The sequence below is a fragment of the Ambystoma mexicanum genome, chromosome 2p (genome assembly GCF_040938575.1).
Source record: "Ambystoma mexicanum isolate Mex_15411 chromosome 2p, UKY_AmexF1_1, whole genome shotgun sequence".
Classification (NCBI taxonomy): Eukaryota; Metazoa; Chordata; class Amphibia; order Caudata; family Ambystomatidae; genus Ambystoma; species Ambystoma mexicanum.
In genome coordinates this window covers 1,008,590,280-1,008,605,832 of record NC_090923.1, presented here as the reverse complement: position 1 = coordinate 1,008,605,832, position 15,553 = coordinate 1,008,590,280, and the positions used below count along the sequence as shown (strand labels likewise).

The 15,553-nt window shown below is 44.9% G+C and overlaps 1 protein-coding gene across 6 annotated transcripts in view; it reads left to right on the top strand.

Annotated features, from left to right (window-relative positions):
* SIPA1 (signal-induced proliferation-associated 1) overlaps nt 1–15,553 on the top strand; it is a 291,847-nt gene that overhangs the window by 220,277 nt on the left and 56,017 nt on the right. For all 6 annotated transcript variants that reach the window (XM_069644837.1, XM_069644833.1, XM_069644834.1 and 3 more), the window contains exons 6-9: nt 6,414–6,517; nt 8,453–8,610; nt 11,002–11,581; nt 12,101–12,375. In XM_069644837.1, the coding sequence (XP_069500938.1) occupies nt 6,414–6,517; nt 8,453–8,610; nt 11,002–11,581; nt 12,101–12,375 (1,117 nt within the window). The remainder of the gene's footprint in view (nt 1–6,413; nt 6,518–8,452; nt 8,611–11,001; nt 11,582–12,100; nt 12,376–15,553) is intronic.

Sequence of the window (15,553 nt, the reverse complement as noted above, 5' to 3'; positions counted from 1 at the left end):
ACCTAATCTCACTGGCTCCTTGTGGCACCCATCTGTATCCCAGCAAGGGAGGTGCTCCTTATGCCAAGAGGTGATTCAGAGCACAGTATGTGCTCTTTCTCAAACATAAATTATCAAACCATAGCGTTATGACCTAGTCTAGAGCTTCTAGGCCTGGGGTAATTGCAGACATCATAGTAGCTTTGTTGGACAGTTGCAACCAATGTCCTGGGGTAGTTGGACCGGAATCAGATTCACTGTCATTACTGTAACAGAAGCGAAATATATATATATTTAGGTTTTTACAGATGACGGCAGGTATAGCAACACCAAGGTCTGATTTCACAGTAGCTAACTGGTGCTACTCTTCCAACCAGTGCTCCAGATAAGATTACGAAGCAGAAGTATTTTACTTAATAGATTTTTTATTTGGATAGTAAACTGTTTTGGGCAGTAAAAAAATGCTTTCATTGCCAATGACCACCAGTCTGGCTTCAGAGCTGCCAGAATCACAGAAACTGCTCTCCTGAACACCCATGAAGACTTGCTCTCTAATCTTCCTTCTGTCCTCATTCTCCTCGATCTATCCTCTGCTTTTGACACAGTCAACCATGCCATCATGCTCAATCGCTTCCGAGACAACCTGAGTATCACTGTTCAGGCCCTGCCCTGGTTGATGTCCTTTCTCACTGACCGACCTGCCCAGGTCCAACTAGGTTCTTTCCTCTCTTCTGTCTCTCTTTCCACTTGTGTTGTTCCCCTGGGGTCTAACCTTTCTCCCTGGCTGTTCAACCATTGCTTGGCACCTCTGGCCCACTGCATCGCTACATTCTGTTCTAACTTTCAGTGTTATGCGGATGACACCCAGCTCTCCTTCAGGCTCTTTTTGAGCTTGCTTTAATGTGGCCTTCCATCAGGCTTTGCATTCAAAGTGCCTGCCAGTGTTTGTTCAAAGGGTACCCAGTCAATAGATCTAAAACATTAGACAGTGGTAAGTTTCAGAGTGGACAATAATACTGCTCCCCCCAACCCCAAATAAAAAAATTAAAACAATCTGTGTTTTTGGTATTTTGTCTGTGAGGAAATTTACCACTCTGTAATTGTGGTTGGTAAAATCACATATAACCATTCAAAGCAGTATTCTAAGAGTGAATTACTTAATTGGAGTTGTAAACATGCTACTAGTGAAATATATATGTCTTACCAGGCCTTCCTTCAGCCACTCGATGTATATAAACCCTCTGCCTGTCCTTCACTGGCTTCCTATTTCAAACAAGCATTGGTATAGCCAACATTTTTGGCTTGTGTATAATTTGTAAGCTTTTGCCAGGCACTGTTAATAGATGCCCAGATAATTGCACCGTTTTGCACCTGCTACCAACAATGGGTAGTAAATAACACGGTGGCTGTCCCTGGCAAGTGCCTTTCCCATGCCGACAAAAAAAATAAAAACTGTTGGCATTGCCAATGCTTGTTTTGTTGACATTGCCAATGCTTGTGTTGGCAGTGTTTGCCTGTCTTTAGGGAGAAAGGGTGCCTGGTATGCCGCTTATCTGCAGAGCTGCTTACAACCCGAAGCCCCTCTCTCCTGCCGTACTCTTACAGACATCCTAGGCATGGACAGTCCCGGAAAACAGGTGTTGCAGCACTTGGGGAGATTGGAATACTGATCTTAGGGATCAGGGACATCTTATCGTGTATCTCTTGGCAGAGTATTCACATGCCTGACTTCCCCACTGCTCTCTGCCACGTGCGCCCACGCTGCTGCCATGTTTCTTTTTTTCTTGCATGTCTCGTCAAAATGGGGAAGCCAATAACCCCCACGCCCCTTTCTGAAAAAAAATGTCCGTGTTACGGTTTATTGCGAAAAGACTCCGACGGTAAGATGACATGGCACCTTTAAGCCAGTTTTAAAATTGTTGCTTTCCCAATACCGTGCAAGACATGTTTACATCCGTAGGCGAAGACCACAAACTGGGAAGTTGTCGTGTTTTTACTTCTTTCAACAGCAGAATCTTTCCTTCACACTGCCTCAGATGGGCATGATTGTTTAACCAAGACCCTTTAAAAGATGTCTTTCTGTGCAACCCCATGTGTGTGTGTGCCAATTCAGTCTTTCAGATAGCTATGTGTGAATTCTGCGCATGCGTTAAAGATTTGAAGGAAGACTGATAATCAAGCATGACCGGTGCCACGAGTCCCCTCTCACAATGCCTTCCCCGCAGCCCTCTTTCCCAGCATCTTTGTGTTTTACAGATCTTGTGAAGAGCAGCAGTGCCACCACTGTGCAGGTTTTGGAATTCCCCAGTTCTGCCTACAAATCAAACGACACACTCTTGCTGTTTTCTTCTCTAGCAGCAGTGCTGTCACATGGTTTGGTAAGGCCCACGGTCAGAAATTTGGTGACGCACCCAAACTATTTTTTGCCCTTCCCAATCTCCTTATGGACGCAGGAACCTGAATTTGGTTTGCTATTTGGTATCTGAAAGCAGGGTTTACCTGTGTACATTCCAGTTAACGATTTCCATGTGGTTTCGAATGAATCCAGTTGCTCACAGATGGGTGTCTGTACAGCTCCTGAATTGCTGTCAGAAAAGGTCAGTTGGGTGTTAGGCTTTAGGCCTGGAATGATCCCTCCGGGTGATTCGGGGATTTCGAGGAGAGCTTTATCAATACTTTCAATTTTCAAGTAAACTACAATTATTTCATTGTAAGGGGAGGCCTGGGGCAGAGACCCCCAAATATATATTTTAAAAAAAACGTTTTTTCAAAATAATATTGTCGAAAACAATCATTTCGAAAAACAAACTCATGTCAATGTAGGGACATAAAACCATGTTGGTGTGCTAAGAAAAGGCATTGAGTCCTTGTAGCCAGTGAGTGATATACCAGGCCTCCACGTTGTGTGACGCTGAATACAAAAAGAAATGTGTGTTGGGCCAGAGGAAGAGAATGGCTCTCCTTATGGCAGAAGCCAAATACAAGTTGCGGGCTGGTCAGGCAAATAATAGTTTGACCAGAAAGCCTCCCTTCTCAGCTTCTGTAATGGACAGGAGGGGTTGATCATGGATCCAATTGTGCCTAGATCCTAACAGGATAAATGGTCAGACCCTTACCAAATTATTTAGCAATTGGGCAAGGTCAATTATTTAGTGGACTTGGGAATCTCCAAAGATGCTCCTAAAATGTTCCATGTAAATAGATTGAAGGCTTTCTTCTGTAGTGTTGAAACTTGTGCCCTACCTTTGACCTCAGATAGGAAAGGAGAGGAAAGGGTGCCTTTTCCTTATCTGCTCTAAAGTAGTCCTTCAGATGGTTCCATTGAAGGAGACAAACTCTCCCCTCAACTGACCCTGCAGCAACAGGAAGAGATTCAGACTTTGCTTAGGCAGGTCGCCTCCCTGTTTGCACTTACTCCAGGTCCGTGCCTACCAAGACAAGGAGCTAAAGCATTTCAGATAACAAAAGGTCTCACATGAAGTCGTAGGTCAACAAGATGTTGGACCCTGGGGCGATTGAGCTCCCCGCTACTCCATGGTCCAGTCTAGTTGTTCTGGTACCAGAATAAGATACAGCTCTGACACTGGTCAAATCATAAACAGAATGTTTCATTGGTCCCATCTCTTTCAGGGGCTTAAACTCTGTCCACATTCTGATTGAACAGATTGTTTTTTATTTCACAAAAATGAATATTTCACCTGGATGTGTCCATCCTCCTCTTGTGTAGCTTGTCCCATGATATACACGTTTATCTCCCAAAAGAACGGCAATTGCCCTCCAGGAAAGGGTCCGGCATTAATGATGGTACATTCCTCTTACACTTGACAGAAAGGTTTGTGCACTTGTTTCACCCTTTCCTCCTGGAACATTTGATGCCACTTTCTGTCCTAGCTATGTGTAGTTCTCCAAAAACATTAGCTCTGAAACCTCCCTGGTAAGACCTTTCACAGATGGGCGGTCATACTCTTCACCCCTCTCCCTTATCACTGAACCTGAATGCTTGGAACCCAAAGACATGGGTTGCACCCAATCTTAATATTTGTCATATTGTCTTAGAAGTCGTTCATGTGGAAAGAACACATTTCACTTTTAAATGATGCAAACTTAATAGATTCATAAGTTGTTACTGGTCTGTGAGGAAGAATATCAACCCCTTCTGGGTGCTAACAATGATCAATAGCATAGCACCTTTCTTGGCATGAAGTGACTGAATTTGAAATATGGCATCCTCAGAGGTAATGGGGCATATTGGCATCATCCTGTCTGTAAAACAGATGATGGGGTCACCTAAGCATAAGATATATTCATTGATAAGAAACATAGCACACTGTACTTGGTGGGGGCAATAAAACTTGAAATGATGTACTATTAGCAAAAAGTCCCCCCTCCTCCCAATTATACGTATGGGAGGCTGGTAAATGCCCCAAATATTTTCCTATGATTACTGCCCATATTCTGAGCACCCCCACACTTTCTGCTTTTGTTTTACACCTTGCCCTGTCTTTTTACCCTCAGTTTCACTTCACTGGCCTTTTGCTCATTTGTTATGGGGAAACTGTTTGCCTTTTATTTTTGACACGTTATATATTTGGGCAACTTTTTCATATTGCACACAGTATCTTTCAATGCAGTGCAATGGGGATACTTTTGTATCACCCTATACTTACTCAAAAGGGATTTTTAGTTACCTAAAGACAAGCTGGTGGTGGCAGCCGCTACATTTCTATTATTATTGCTATATTTCTGGTTAGCTCAAACGCGTTTATCGCGTTTGGCTACTAACTGTGGCTATTGTCCCAAGACGGCCCTGCCACATGATTGTTCACTTGTTCGTTGGCCAGCATGGTAGCGGTGTGCGGTATAAATCAACATAACATAACATTTTGTTCTTTGGCCACCTTTCTGCTTTTTCAGGTATGGAATCTACCCCAGAGACTGCCATTTGACATGCCAAATACTTTGAGAAAATAGGAGTAAAGGCAGTGAGTAGTCACAATACTTACTGGTGCCCCCTCTCCTCCATTATAAAGTGTGTGAAGAACTTTGGTTGATTATTCCATTCCATTGCTTTTTCAACATCTGTTGAAAAAGCTAAGCTAGGAAAAGTCTTTTACTCACCTGTGAATCTCTTTGAAAGTCTTCTGGATCAATCTTCACACCCACAGGAACACTTCCTAACTTTATCCCAACTTTTAAAGGTACTTTGTGAACCATTGCCTAACTACTTACCTTTCCTTTCAGGTACTGGCGTGAATTGTAGGCATTGTATTAACTAAATGTGACTATATATATATATATATATATGTTTTATATTTAGAGTGTTGTGTGATAATATTACCTGCTTGATTCATTTTTCAAAGTGTGATTTTTGGGCCTATAATAAATATAATATTTTTGTACTTAGGGCCTCATTACACGGAAGGCGGTAAGGGTTAACGGCCACCGGTAATGGTACCAGTGACCGTTAACCCTTACTGCCTTACTACGCGGTCCCTTTGCGGGTTGGTACTTTAATGCCTGTTGTTAGCAGGCGTTAAAAACCAACCCGCAAAGGGACCAGGGTGCTAATTACGGTACCGCAATTTGCGGTAATTAGCACCTTCCCCATTCCCATTATGCCCTATGGGGCAAAAATGGGAATGGGGAAGGGCAATGGGGGAAGGGGGAATTACCGCCCCGCCAACCTTGGAATAGGGCGGTAATTCCCCTTTCCTCCAAGGCGGTGCCGGTATTTTACCGGCATGGACCAAGGTGCTAATAGCACCTTGGTCCACCGCCTACCATGTAATGAGGCCCTTAGTCATTGTGTATTTCACTGTGTGGACTCATTGTGGACCCCTGACCCCACTCACCTCTCCTGAAACGTAGCCTTGACCACTCTCCACGCTGACCTTGATTGGTTTGGCTGACCTCCCAGAGTTCCATTGATCACTATAACTAGGGTGGCCTCCTAAACTCTGTCCACCAGACCTACATCCATCTTAACAATTAGATATTTAGGTTACTCACTAAAAAGAAACGAAACATAAGAGATGTATTAAATATTAGTCTTTTTTTGTGATGTAGCACTGTTCATTATGCTATTCCGTTAACTCTGAGTGCCCCCGCTCCTCCCAATGGCACAGCCCATTAGCACATACATGAGATCACAGTAGGGATGAGCAGTGAGATCAAATATTGCTTCAGGAGATCATGGCTGGCTTCTAAGGGGGCCAGGGTTGTTTGAGGGATCTGCAAGTTAAGGTTGTTGCCACTTCCCCACCCACCAACTTTAATTGGTTTTGTTGTGATGAATTAGATCATCTTAACATTGAATTAACTAACGTTTTTTCACTGAAAGAAATATAGATTCAGCTTTACATATCACCCTATTTTTCACTGTATCCTCGCACAGTGCCCCCCTCTATTCTTACCTTTTTCATCTCTGATTGCAGCGGACTCCACGGGTACACACTCCCTCTACACCAAGTACCAGGAATATGAGATCATGTTCCATGTGTCCACGCTGCTGCCCTACACAGCCAACAACCGCCAGCAGGTGAGAACAAGGGGTCCAGCTAACCAAGTGTGAGAAATCAGAATGTCCAGCTATGTATTCTATGGTACAGAATGGTAGGAGGGTCCTTGTCATAAAATTGTAGAAAGGGTTGTTCTGACTTTTTTGAAGCAATTATCGAGAGAGACCAGGTTATTGGTTTGATTTGGGGCAGGTAGCTATTTTGTTGGAGAAGTATATCGCAGGTCATGTTAACAGGTCTTGTGTTGGTGAGGTGATTATTTTTTAGCAAGAAGGGTGTTTGGATGACAAAGATTATCTATGGTCGGAAGGGGTGATGTCCTTTAGTTTGTGATTGAAGTGTTGAGTTGCTGAGTAGAGTCTTTGGTTGGTGAGACGGCTTTGAGTTTGCAAGGTAGGAGTTGGATTTGTGAGAAGGGGTTTGGGTCAGTTTTGGGGGGCTCCTGCCTAGTGAAAAGGGATCTTGTTTGGCAAGAAACTATTAGGCTAGTTAGGAGAGTCTTGAGTTGGTAAGTCTTCAATGGACTGTTTGCTTAATGATTTGTCCTTCAAGTGGTGACATAGGAACTTGGGCTAGTGAGGGAGCTGACTTGGCGACAGCTATCTTACATTTACAAGTTACATCTTGGGGGCCAATGAAGGATACTTGGGTTTGATGATATTATTCCAGGCTTGTTTAAGATGGTCTTGGGCTGATGAAAGTATTGTAAGTTGAGAGCATAAAATGTTTTGGTAACTAAGTATTTCAGTTGGTGAGGAGACTCTTCCTTTATGAAGGGGCTCTTTGGTTGATGGGGATGATCTTGGGCTGGGAAAGGGGGGCTTTAGTTGACAAGTTGAGTCTTTAATGACTCTGCATTTGTACTGTATTTGATTCAGAAGAACACAGTACTTTCAAGAGCGGCTCATTACAAAACGTTCATGCAGTGACCAAGGCAGTCCCATTCCTAGGTGTCTCAGTGGAGACATGGGTGAGACATTACCCTGGTAATGGAGAGGGTTGATGGAAATATTGAAGGGGACAATACAGACTGTCAAAGGAATAATCACCAGGAAGTTGCTACTTTGCAGGGCGAATAGGTTGATGGCAGCGTAGGAAGGGTTTACCAACCTAAGAATGGGTGCCAGTTCAGCAGGTGAGGTGGGGAAAAAGGCAGTAAGGAAGGGAGTGTAATGGTGGGGGGCTTTGAGGGAAAGAAGTGGGGTTTAGGAGATTGAGAGCAAAGATGGTAGTCATGGTTTGGCATATATTTTATATATTGGAGGGTAAGTAGAAGGAAATGTCATCAGCCGTGAGGAGGTGAAGAAATGAAGGCAAAGGGGATGGGGGCCAGAATAGACTGGGGGTATCTGAAAAACGTATGAGGATAAATATTGAACGAAGTGACCTGGTTGAGGAAGCAGGCTGGCCTGGCAGAGTCTAGGCCAGTGGACCAGCGAGGAAGGTCTTAGGTTGATTAATAGGCTCTTGAGTTTTATTGGGAAATGCCTTGGCAAGGGTGTTTTGGGGGCTTTAATTAGGACGGGTGCCTTGAGTTAATGTGAGTTAACATACACTTGGGTTGATCCTGGGTCAACGAGTAGGCTCATGTGTTGGCAAGCAGGGTATTGAATTGATGAGCTGGCAAGCAGATTCCTGCAAAATCTAAAATCTACTTGCCTTGCCAGGTTTGAAGAGGAAGATATTGGGTAACTGGAAGTCTTGGGTTAGCAATGGGGGTGTAGAAAAATGAATGGAGTTGTGGGCCTGCATGTGGATTACCATGTGGCATTGAGCGTCTTAGGTGGATAGTTGGGAGATTTGCATCTCACTACACGTGGATGCTAGTGAGTGCTAGTCAGAATTTGATAGTTTAATCTTAATTCGCCCCTTTTCGGTTGGAGGCTTTAGCTAGTGTATGGTCTTGGGCTTCCTAAGAGCTCTCTCTTTTCCCCTCCCACCACTCATGAGGACAGCTGCTGCGGAAGCGCCACATTGGCAACGACATTGTCACAATCGTCTTCCAGGAGCCAGGAGCACTACCCTTCACACCCAAGACAATCCGTTCGCACTTCCAACATGTCTTCATCATCGTACGAGCACGCCACCCATGCACTGAGCAGGCTTCTTACAGGTACGTACCTGAGGTAGGTTGGATGGACCACCTGCAGTTGAGTAGATGATTGAGAAAGAAGGATGCAGAGACTACCTACAGTTGAGGGTGCAGTGGACTCCCACAAGGAAATACACGGGATATTTTACAAGGCGCCGTTATCAGGAAGCATCTAGGAGTAGGATTAATTTTGTCCAGGAGGAGATGTTGCCCAATGGGGGAAGTGTCGCTAAGATTACTGTGTATATGAGAGGCTCCATAGGTTTAAGGTCAAAGGAGAATGTTTGTGAGCACATTATAAGAACATGTCAGGAGCTGGGGGACCGCTTGTGCAACCTTTTTTTAGATTGCTAGATGGGTGTACCCTGGTGGAGGGAGGTCTACACACCCAGTCATGCCTAACAAAGCAATTTCTAGACTTGCCATTGACAGTCTCCGCTATTCTCCATATGCACTGCTCTCACACATTCAACAACGAAAAGCAAAGCTCCAGGGGTTGTGGTATGGGGTTTGACCAAAGTTGCTGTCTTATAAATATAAATAATTGTACATAGCCAATGTCTCCCATTTCTGAGCACTGTCATAACAGGGCTTCTTATTTCTCAATGTAATGGTTGGCAATGTATTGGCCAAATTAAGATAAAGGGCATTCAGCCCTGTTACTGCTGCTTCCTCACAGATCTCTGGGGCTAGCACTTAACTTGCTTAATGGCCACATCGAAATGTCTAAAAGTCTCCCACTGATGATACTCTGGAGTCGCAACACTGTTGTTGGTGTCAGGGAGCTCTTTAGTGGATATGCATCATTTGCACAGTAAAGGCTGCTTGCATGGCCCATAATATCGCTTTGAAGGCACTTCAAAGAGGATAACTGGAAAAGCAGTGGGAGGCAGTAGGAGTGAGAGAATACTTCTACTTGCCTGCAGTTTAGCCTTTTCAGAGCGTCTATTTAAGGGTCGTTGTCTCTCATAAGTCTATGGCACCTCTCCTTTCAGCATGTCTTCATCAGTCCAACTAATTTATTTGATGAATAGTTCCTAAACAACTGTAAGGTTTTCACATAGTGTTGACCTTCCTGAGTGGCTACTCTTTATTCAGTCTACATGGTCCAAATCGTTTTTGAGTAAAAGTAGGTTTCCCAGAGTCAATATTTGAATTGAAATGCACATTCATGTGCTCCTCTACTTCATCCAATATTACTAACATCCGTTTTCAGTTCTTTTATAAATATATTGTCCCTTCATTTTCCTTAGAGATCCATGCTTTTTAGTGGGAACACACACTGACTTTATTTTAATTCTTGAAAACTGGTAAATGTAGCATGTACAGTGAAGTTTAGGCTTCATGGCCAATGGCCCAGCCATACCGCATCGTTATCCGCAGAAATGCCCTCCTATGTTGCCTTTATTCCTTAAGCTACTTGCCGAGCCGTACGCGCTACTCAAAGCAACTGATGCGCGTACGCGCTACTCAAAGCAACTGATGCGATATGAGCTCTGTAAACCTTTAGCATTGCTTCTACTAAGTTTTCACCCCAAGTGTTCAGAAGCAGCAGTACTGTTTTTTTTATTGTGAGTTTTTAGATCTGACTACCATGTATAAGTTCCTTTTTAACGGGCAACCCAAATACCTACTGGTCAACCACATCCATCCTTGCACCAGCAAAGCTCCATAGTTCCCTAAGACCATGGCTACCAAAATCCGGCATTTTTGACTAAACATTTGTGTCAGTGAATTGTTTATTTATTGCCTAGAGGAAAAGCACTCAAAGAGCCACTGGAATCATCCACACATATCAATGCAGGGTAGGCCTCTCCAGCCATCTTTGGTGGGTGGATGCTCATACTTCCCAAAATGGAGGGCAACGCATGTGAAATAACAGTGACTTGATTATGCAGTGCTGTTTTGGGCTGCTCACAGTAGCGATCTTTGGGGGACGGGGTGTCCCTAAGTACACAACTGAGTACCTTCATACCGTTTTCTGACTGTGGCTCCACCCATAATGACAAGAGTCCCCTATGAGTGATCTAACCACTGTTGACAGAGCTGGATTCCGATAAAAGGTCGAAAAAGCTCATGTAACATTGCAGCCTTTGAGTATTCGTGTGCCCCTTTGCCAAGGACTGTACCAGGGCCATGACTCCCCTCATGAACCATGCCTGATAACTTGGGACTGTCCCATTATCATCTCCACATCCAGTAAATTGTACAAGTATTTGCTTGTCAAACAACTCACCCATTCTGTTTAAGAAGAAGAGTGACAATATTGTAAGGTGAGTTTGGCACAGGGGAGGGATGCACAAACTAAGTTGAAATAAGTGTGTGATTGTCACACGCGAGGTTGGCATAGGCAAGCCTGCCACAGCATGGCCGAAATAGAAGAGAAATAACACCTTTCTCCTTCCTCCCCAGTGTTTCTGTTAGTCGCACTAAGGACATCCCACTGTTCGGGCCGTATATCCCCGCTGAGAACATTTTTCCCCGCTCCCCAGCCTTCCGGGACTTCCTGCTTGCTAAGGCGGTCAATGCGGAGCACGCAGCAGAGCGTTCAGAGAAGTTCTACGCTATGGCCACACGCACACGCCAGGAGTACCTCAAGGACCTTGCCGACAACTATGTCACCACTGCTACTCTGGACTCCACCACTAACAAGTTTGCACTGCCGTCGCTGGGGGGCAAGCGGAAGGAGAAGCAAAAGGGTCCTCGCGGCGCCGAGCTGCTTAGTGCAGGTGCACTGGTTTGGAGTGTGGGTGCCTGGGACAACCGGCGGCAGCGGGAGCTCTGCTGCTACCTTGGGGTCTCAGCTGAGTTTCTGGTGCTGATTGAGGGCCGGGAGAGGCAGGTGGTCTTCAACTGCTCCTGTCGCGACATCCTGGCATGGACGTTTGGCGAGACCACCGTAGATATATACTACGAGAAGGGTGACTATGTATCACTGAAGGTAGCGGAGGGCCAGGAGGAGGATGTGAAGGAGATTGTGCACCGCTTACAGGTGAGTGAGGGACAGAGAGCCACGTTTTGGTCTTGGGGCACATGATGTCAGATGGCTGACTTTGGGTGACCAAGGTGCAAGAGGGTGGCTGAGGGAGCATGGCGTAAGAGCATGGATTCTGAGGATGTACTTTTGGTATGTGTGGTGCAGTTGCATGTGTGAGGACTGGGCATGCAAAACAGTGACAGCTCTGAGTGGACATGGCGTAAAAGTGTGCAGTCCCTGACGGCTCATGAACATTGGGCAGGCATGCTGTAACTGTGTGTAACAGTGCAAACTGTGGGTCGACATTGGTGTTCCAGCACTAACTCTGCCATATCACGTGGTTAGTGGTAGATGGGCATATGAGCTCTGTGCCAGAGAAGGCATGACGTCACACTGATAATTGTGATGTTGCATGATGTATGTGGGCATGATATAAAGCATTAGCTTTGGAACTATGGTGTAATGTTGTTGGCTTTGGGTGGGCACAGCATAAGAGTACTCTCATTAACTCTCTCCGTGCCTCTCTCCTGCCAGCTGGTGACCCGTGGGTGCGAAACGCGGGAGCTGACACTCCTAAGGAATGGCCTGGGACAGCTGGGCTTCCAAGTGGACTCGCAGGGTTTCGTCACCGAGGTAGAGCGCTTCACCTTTGCAGAAAAGGCAGGCCTACAACCGGGGGCCCGTCTGGTGCGGGTCTGCCAGCAGCCGTTGGTGTGCCTGACCCCCAGGGAGACTGCGGAGCTCCTGCGCAATGCCAAGAAGGTCACCATCACAGTGGTTCCTCCGGAGGAGAACGGCAAGCCAAGGCGGTAAGATAACCCACCGCACACATGGAAAGGAATGCGTCCTGCATGGGTGTTGTTTGTGTGAGCAAAGGTAGCACTGCTGCTGCCTGTGCTGCACTGTTTTGTGTGAGGGGAGTTTGCAGGTCTTCTGAAGCCTGTGCATTGTCGGTTCTACGTGAGAACGTTTGCACTGTTGGTGCCACTGGTTTGTGGGTGTGAGTGTGGCGGTGGAAGTGTTGATGGCAGGGCTGTTGGGCGGCTCTCCTTTTTGATAGCTTCGGTGAGCTCAAGGTGTGTCCTTGTGAGAGATCCTGGGATGCAGGAAACAGTAACCACAGTGTTAAAAGGCTCACGTGATAAATAACCTCTAAAGCAGACATAAGACTTTTTTGTTAAAATATTATGAATGCATTCACTAAATATCATTAACCATGAAAGAAACTCTAACATCATAACAGAGATAATAACATAGTTTTTATTGATTGCCCAAAGGTACTTCGAGGCCAGGGTCCTACAGTCCAGGTTTACTCCTCATGCTTATTACTTGTGTTATCACAGGGACAGTGTTCCAGAAACATGAAAATGTGGAAAGGAGTTAGTAGCGGGTGAAGGATCTGAGCTGGACTCGGTCAAGAAGAGGGCTAGCCGGGAGTATGGCAGAGGTTAGGCCCACGGGAAAGATTTGCCTTCACGCTGAATCTTTCCTACAGAGCACTGGACTCTCTTGCAGGTCTTATGTGGGTGCAGCAGATTCTCAGAGTAGTTGTTGGTGAAGTAGCTGTCAGTGTGTCGTCCTGTGCAGGGCTACACAAGATGGCGTCTGCCAATACTCAGAGGTTCTGGTCATTCAGCTGTCCCAAGACACTGGGGATGAAGCTAAGTACTTCTCCTAACTGCCTGGTGATGCTTGCGATTAGGGGAAGGGCACCAGGTCTCTACCAGACACCCTAAGCAAAAGCTAGCACGCTAGAATAGCCACTGTCTTCCCAGGGCCAGTTAAGGGGTAAGTAAACCCACTCTGCAACCTCTTGGCTGGTTTTTAGCTCTGAATAGGACTCCCTGATAACTTTACTGCTTGTCTGGCATAGGTTGCTTGTCTGGCATAGGTTGCTTGTCTGGCATAGCTTGCTCTGTAACCTGCCTGTGGGAAGCCTTGGCTACCTCTACTATATTGTGGAATCGGTAGCTTAACTAATATCCCCCAGTTCTCTGGCACATATGTTTGCAAAGACAATGGGTCTCATTACAAGAATGGCAGTAACTCTGTTAATGCCACTTTACTGCTGCATTACTGCCCTGCTATACAACGAGGTATGGCGGTAACATGAAATATTTACCTGAAGCAAAAAGCTGGAGGTAAACCTTCCACCCTACCACCAAAACTCATCGGATTTACCGCACAGTATGACCACATACTGCACTTGCACGATCCGAATGACTAAAGGCCTTGTAGGACCGCTTTTTGTTTGTTTATTCTTCATCCCTGTCCCCCTACCCCCCACCTTTTTCTTGATGCGCCTTGAAACACCATTTGCTGAATAGGCGCATTATAAACTACCCAATGAATAAAATATGCAAAAAATCCCCACGGGGTGCTATGCACGCTGAACATGTACACCCCCTTACCAGCACTAGTAATACCATGGGATTGAGTGATAACAGAGTTTGTTAGTAATTCTGCAGATCTACTGCTGGATTACTACCCAACTCTGTGTGTCTAGATCTAAGTAGTCGTGTAAAAGGCAGATACCAATAGTCCACAGCAGAAGTCCATTCTCTGCCATTGCTGTAGTGCAATGAGTGCCCCAGAGCACTACACACACAGCTTCAGAGATGAATACATTAGTGCCAGCAAACAGGTGCCACAGGAAACAGGTCCACTGTTATTACTGCATGATCTGAAAATGAATTTATAAGCTATCCATGCTTCTTTTAAGTTGCATGAATGATTAGGTGCATGGAAGCATGGTTTACAAAAGATACCTGTTTTAGAATTAAAATATATTTTCAGTCTCCTAAAAATACCCCCGTTGAGAATGGGAATTACTTGTTCACACCATCAAACATCATTTTACACCCACCTTCAAACAATAGGCAGTAAAATGTCCTCCCTTTAAAACCTTACATGAAGCTTTGCCAATACCTTTTAAATGCAAGGGTCTGAGCGAAGCGAAGCTTTGTAAAACAAAACAAAAACAGATAACGGCAGATGAACTAATGCACCAAGTGTTGCTCTGAGAATTCGTACCCCCCTGCATTCTGTGGCATTAACAAGTCATTTGCACAATGATGAATTCAACCTGTTTTGATGGTTGTTATGCAAGCCTACTGCAATATTATTTATGAACACAACCTGGTTTGAAGAATTGTTCGTAACATATTACCATCCAAATTATGAAGCCTACTATGTTTGAAGGTAGTCTATCTATATGGGTACTTTCCTCTTTATGCCCCCTACATTTTTAGTACATTATTTGGTTGTGCTGCGTGGCGGGGCATTTAGAGACCAGTTTTGCTCGCTTGGTTGATTTAATGTACATTAATGCTGTGCCTCTCTTCTACCAAGGCATCCTAAATGCAGGGCCCAGCTAATAGATGCAAAAGAAACATTGTCCTGCTTTAACCCTGAAAAAATAAACTCACAGGATATATATATTAGCTCAACTACAAGAGCAGATTTTGAATTGAGTTGCCAAATGGGGTCAATGACAGTGGCGGCTGGTGATTTTTTTAAAGTGGAGAGTCTTAAATATTTCCCTCAAATATGCCAGAGTGACCGAGCTTAGCGAGGGAGCCCAATACAACCTTGCAGGGTCTGGGGGTGGTTCCCCCAACAAAATTCCTCTGAATAATGGGTTGAAATGGCGCTTTTTACAGCACACAAAACAATCCAACAGATGCAAGTCACCGGCAGTGCACAGGAGCATTTCCCAAAGCATTTTCATGATGCATTTTCCCACAATATATGCTAGTGTAAAAACATTTTCACGTTGACTGTACCCGTACATTTCCATACGGCTATTAAAACATACTCCTGTTTGCTTTGCGCATAATTCCAGTAATTATACTATAACAAAATATGTCCACGCTGGTTCTGCTAATATATGCCAGTATTCTTAAGTAAGAACATACTTCAGTTGAATTTGCCATTAAAAATGCCATGCCACAATATGGAAAATATGTCCAAGCTGGCTGCATCAAA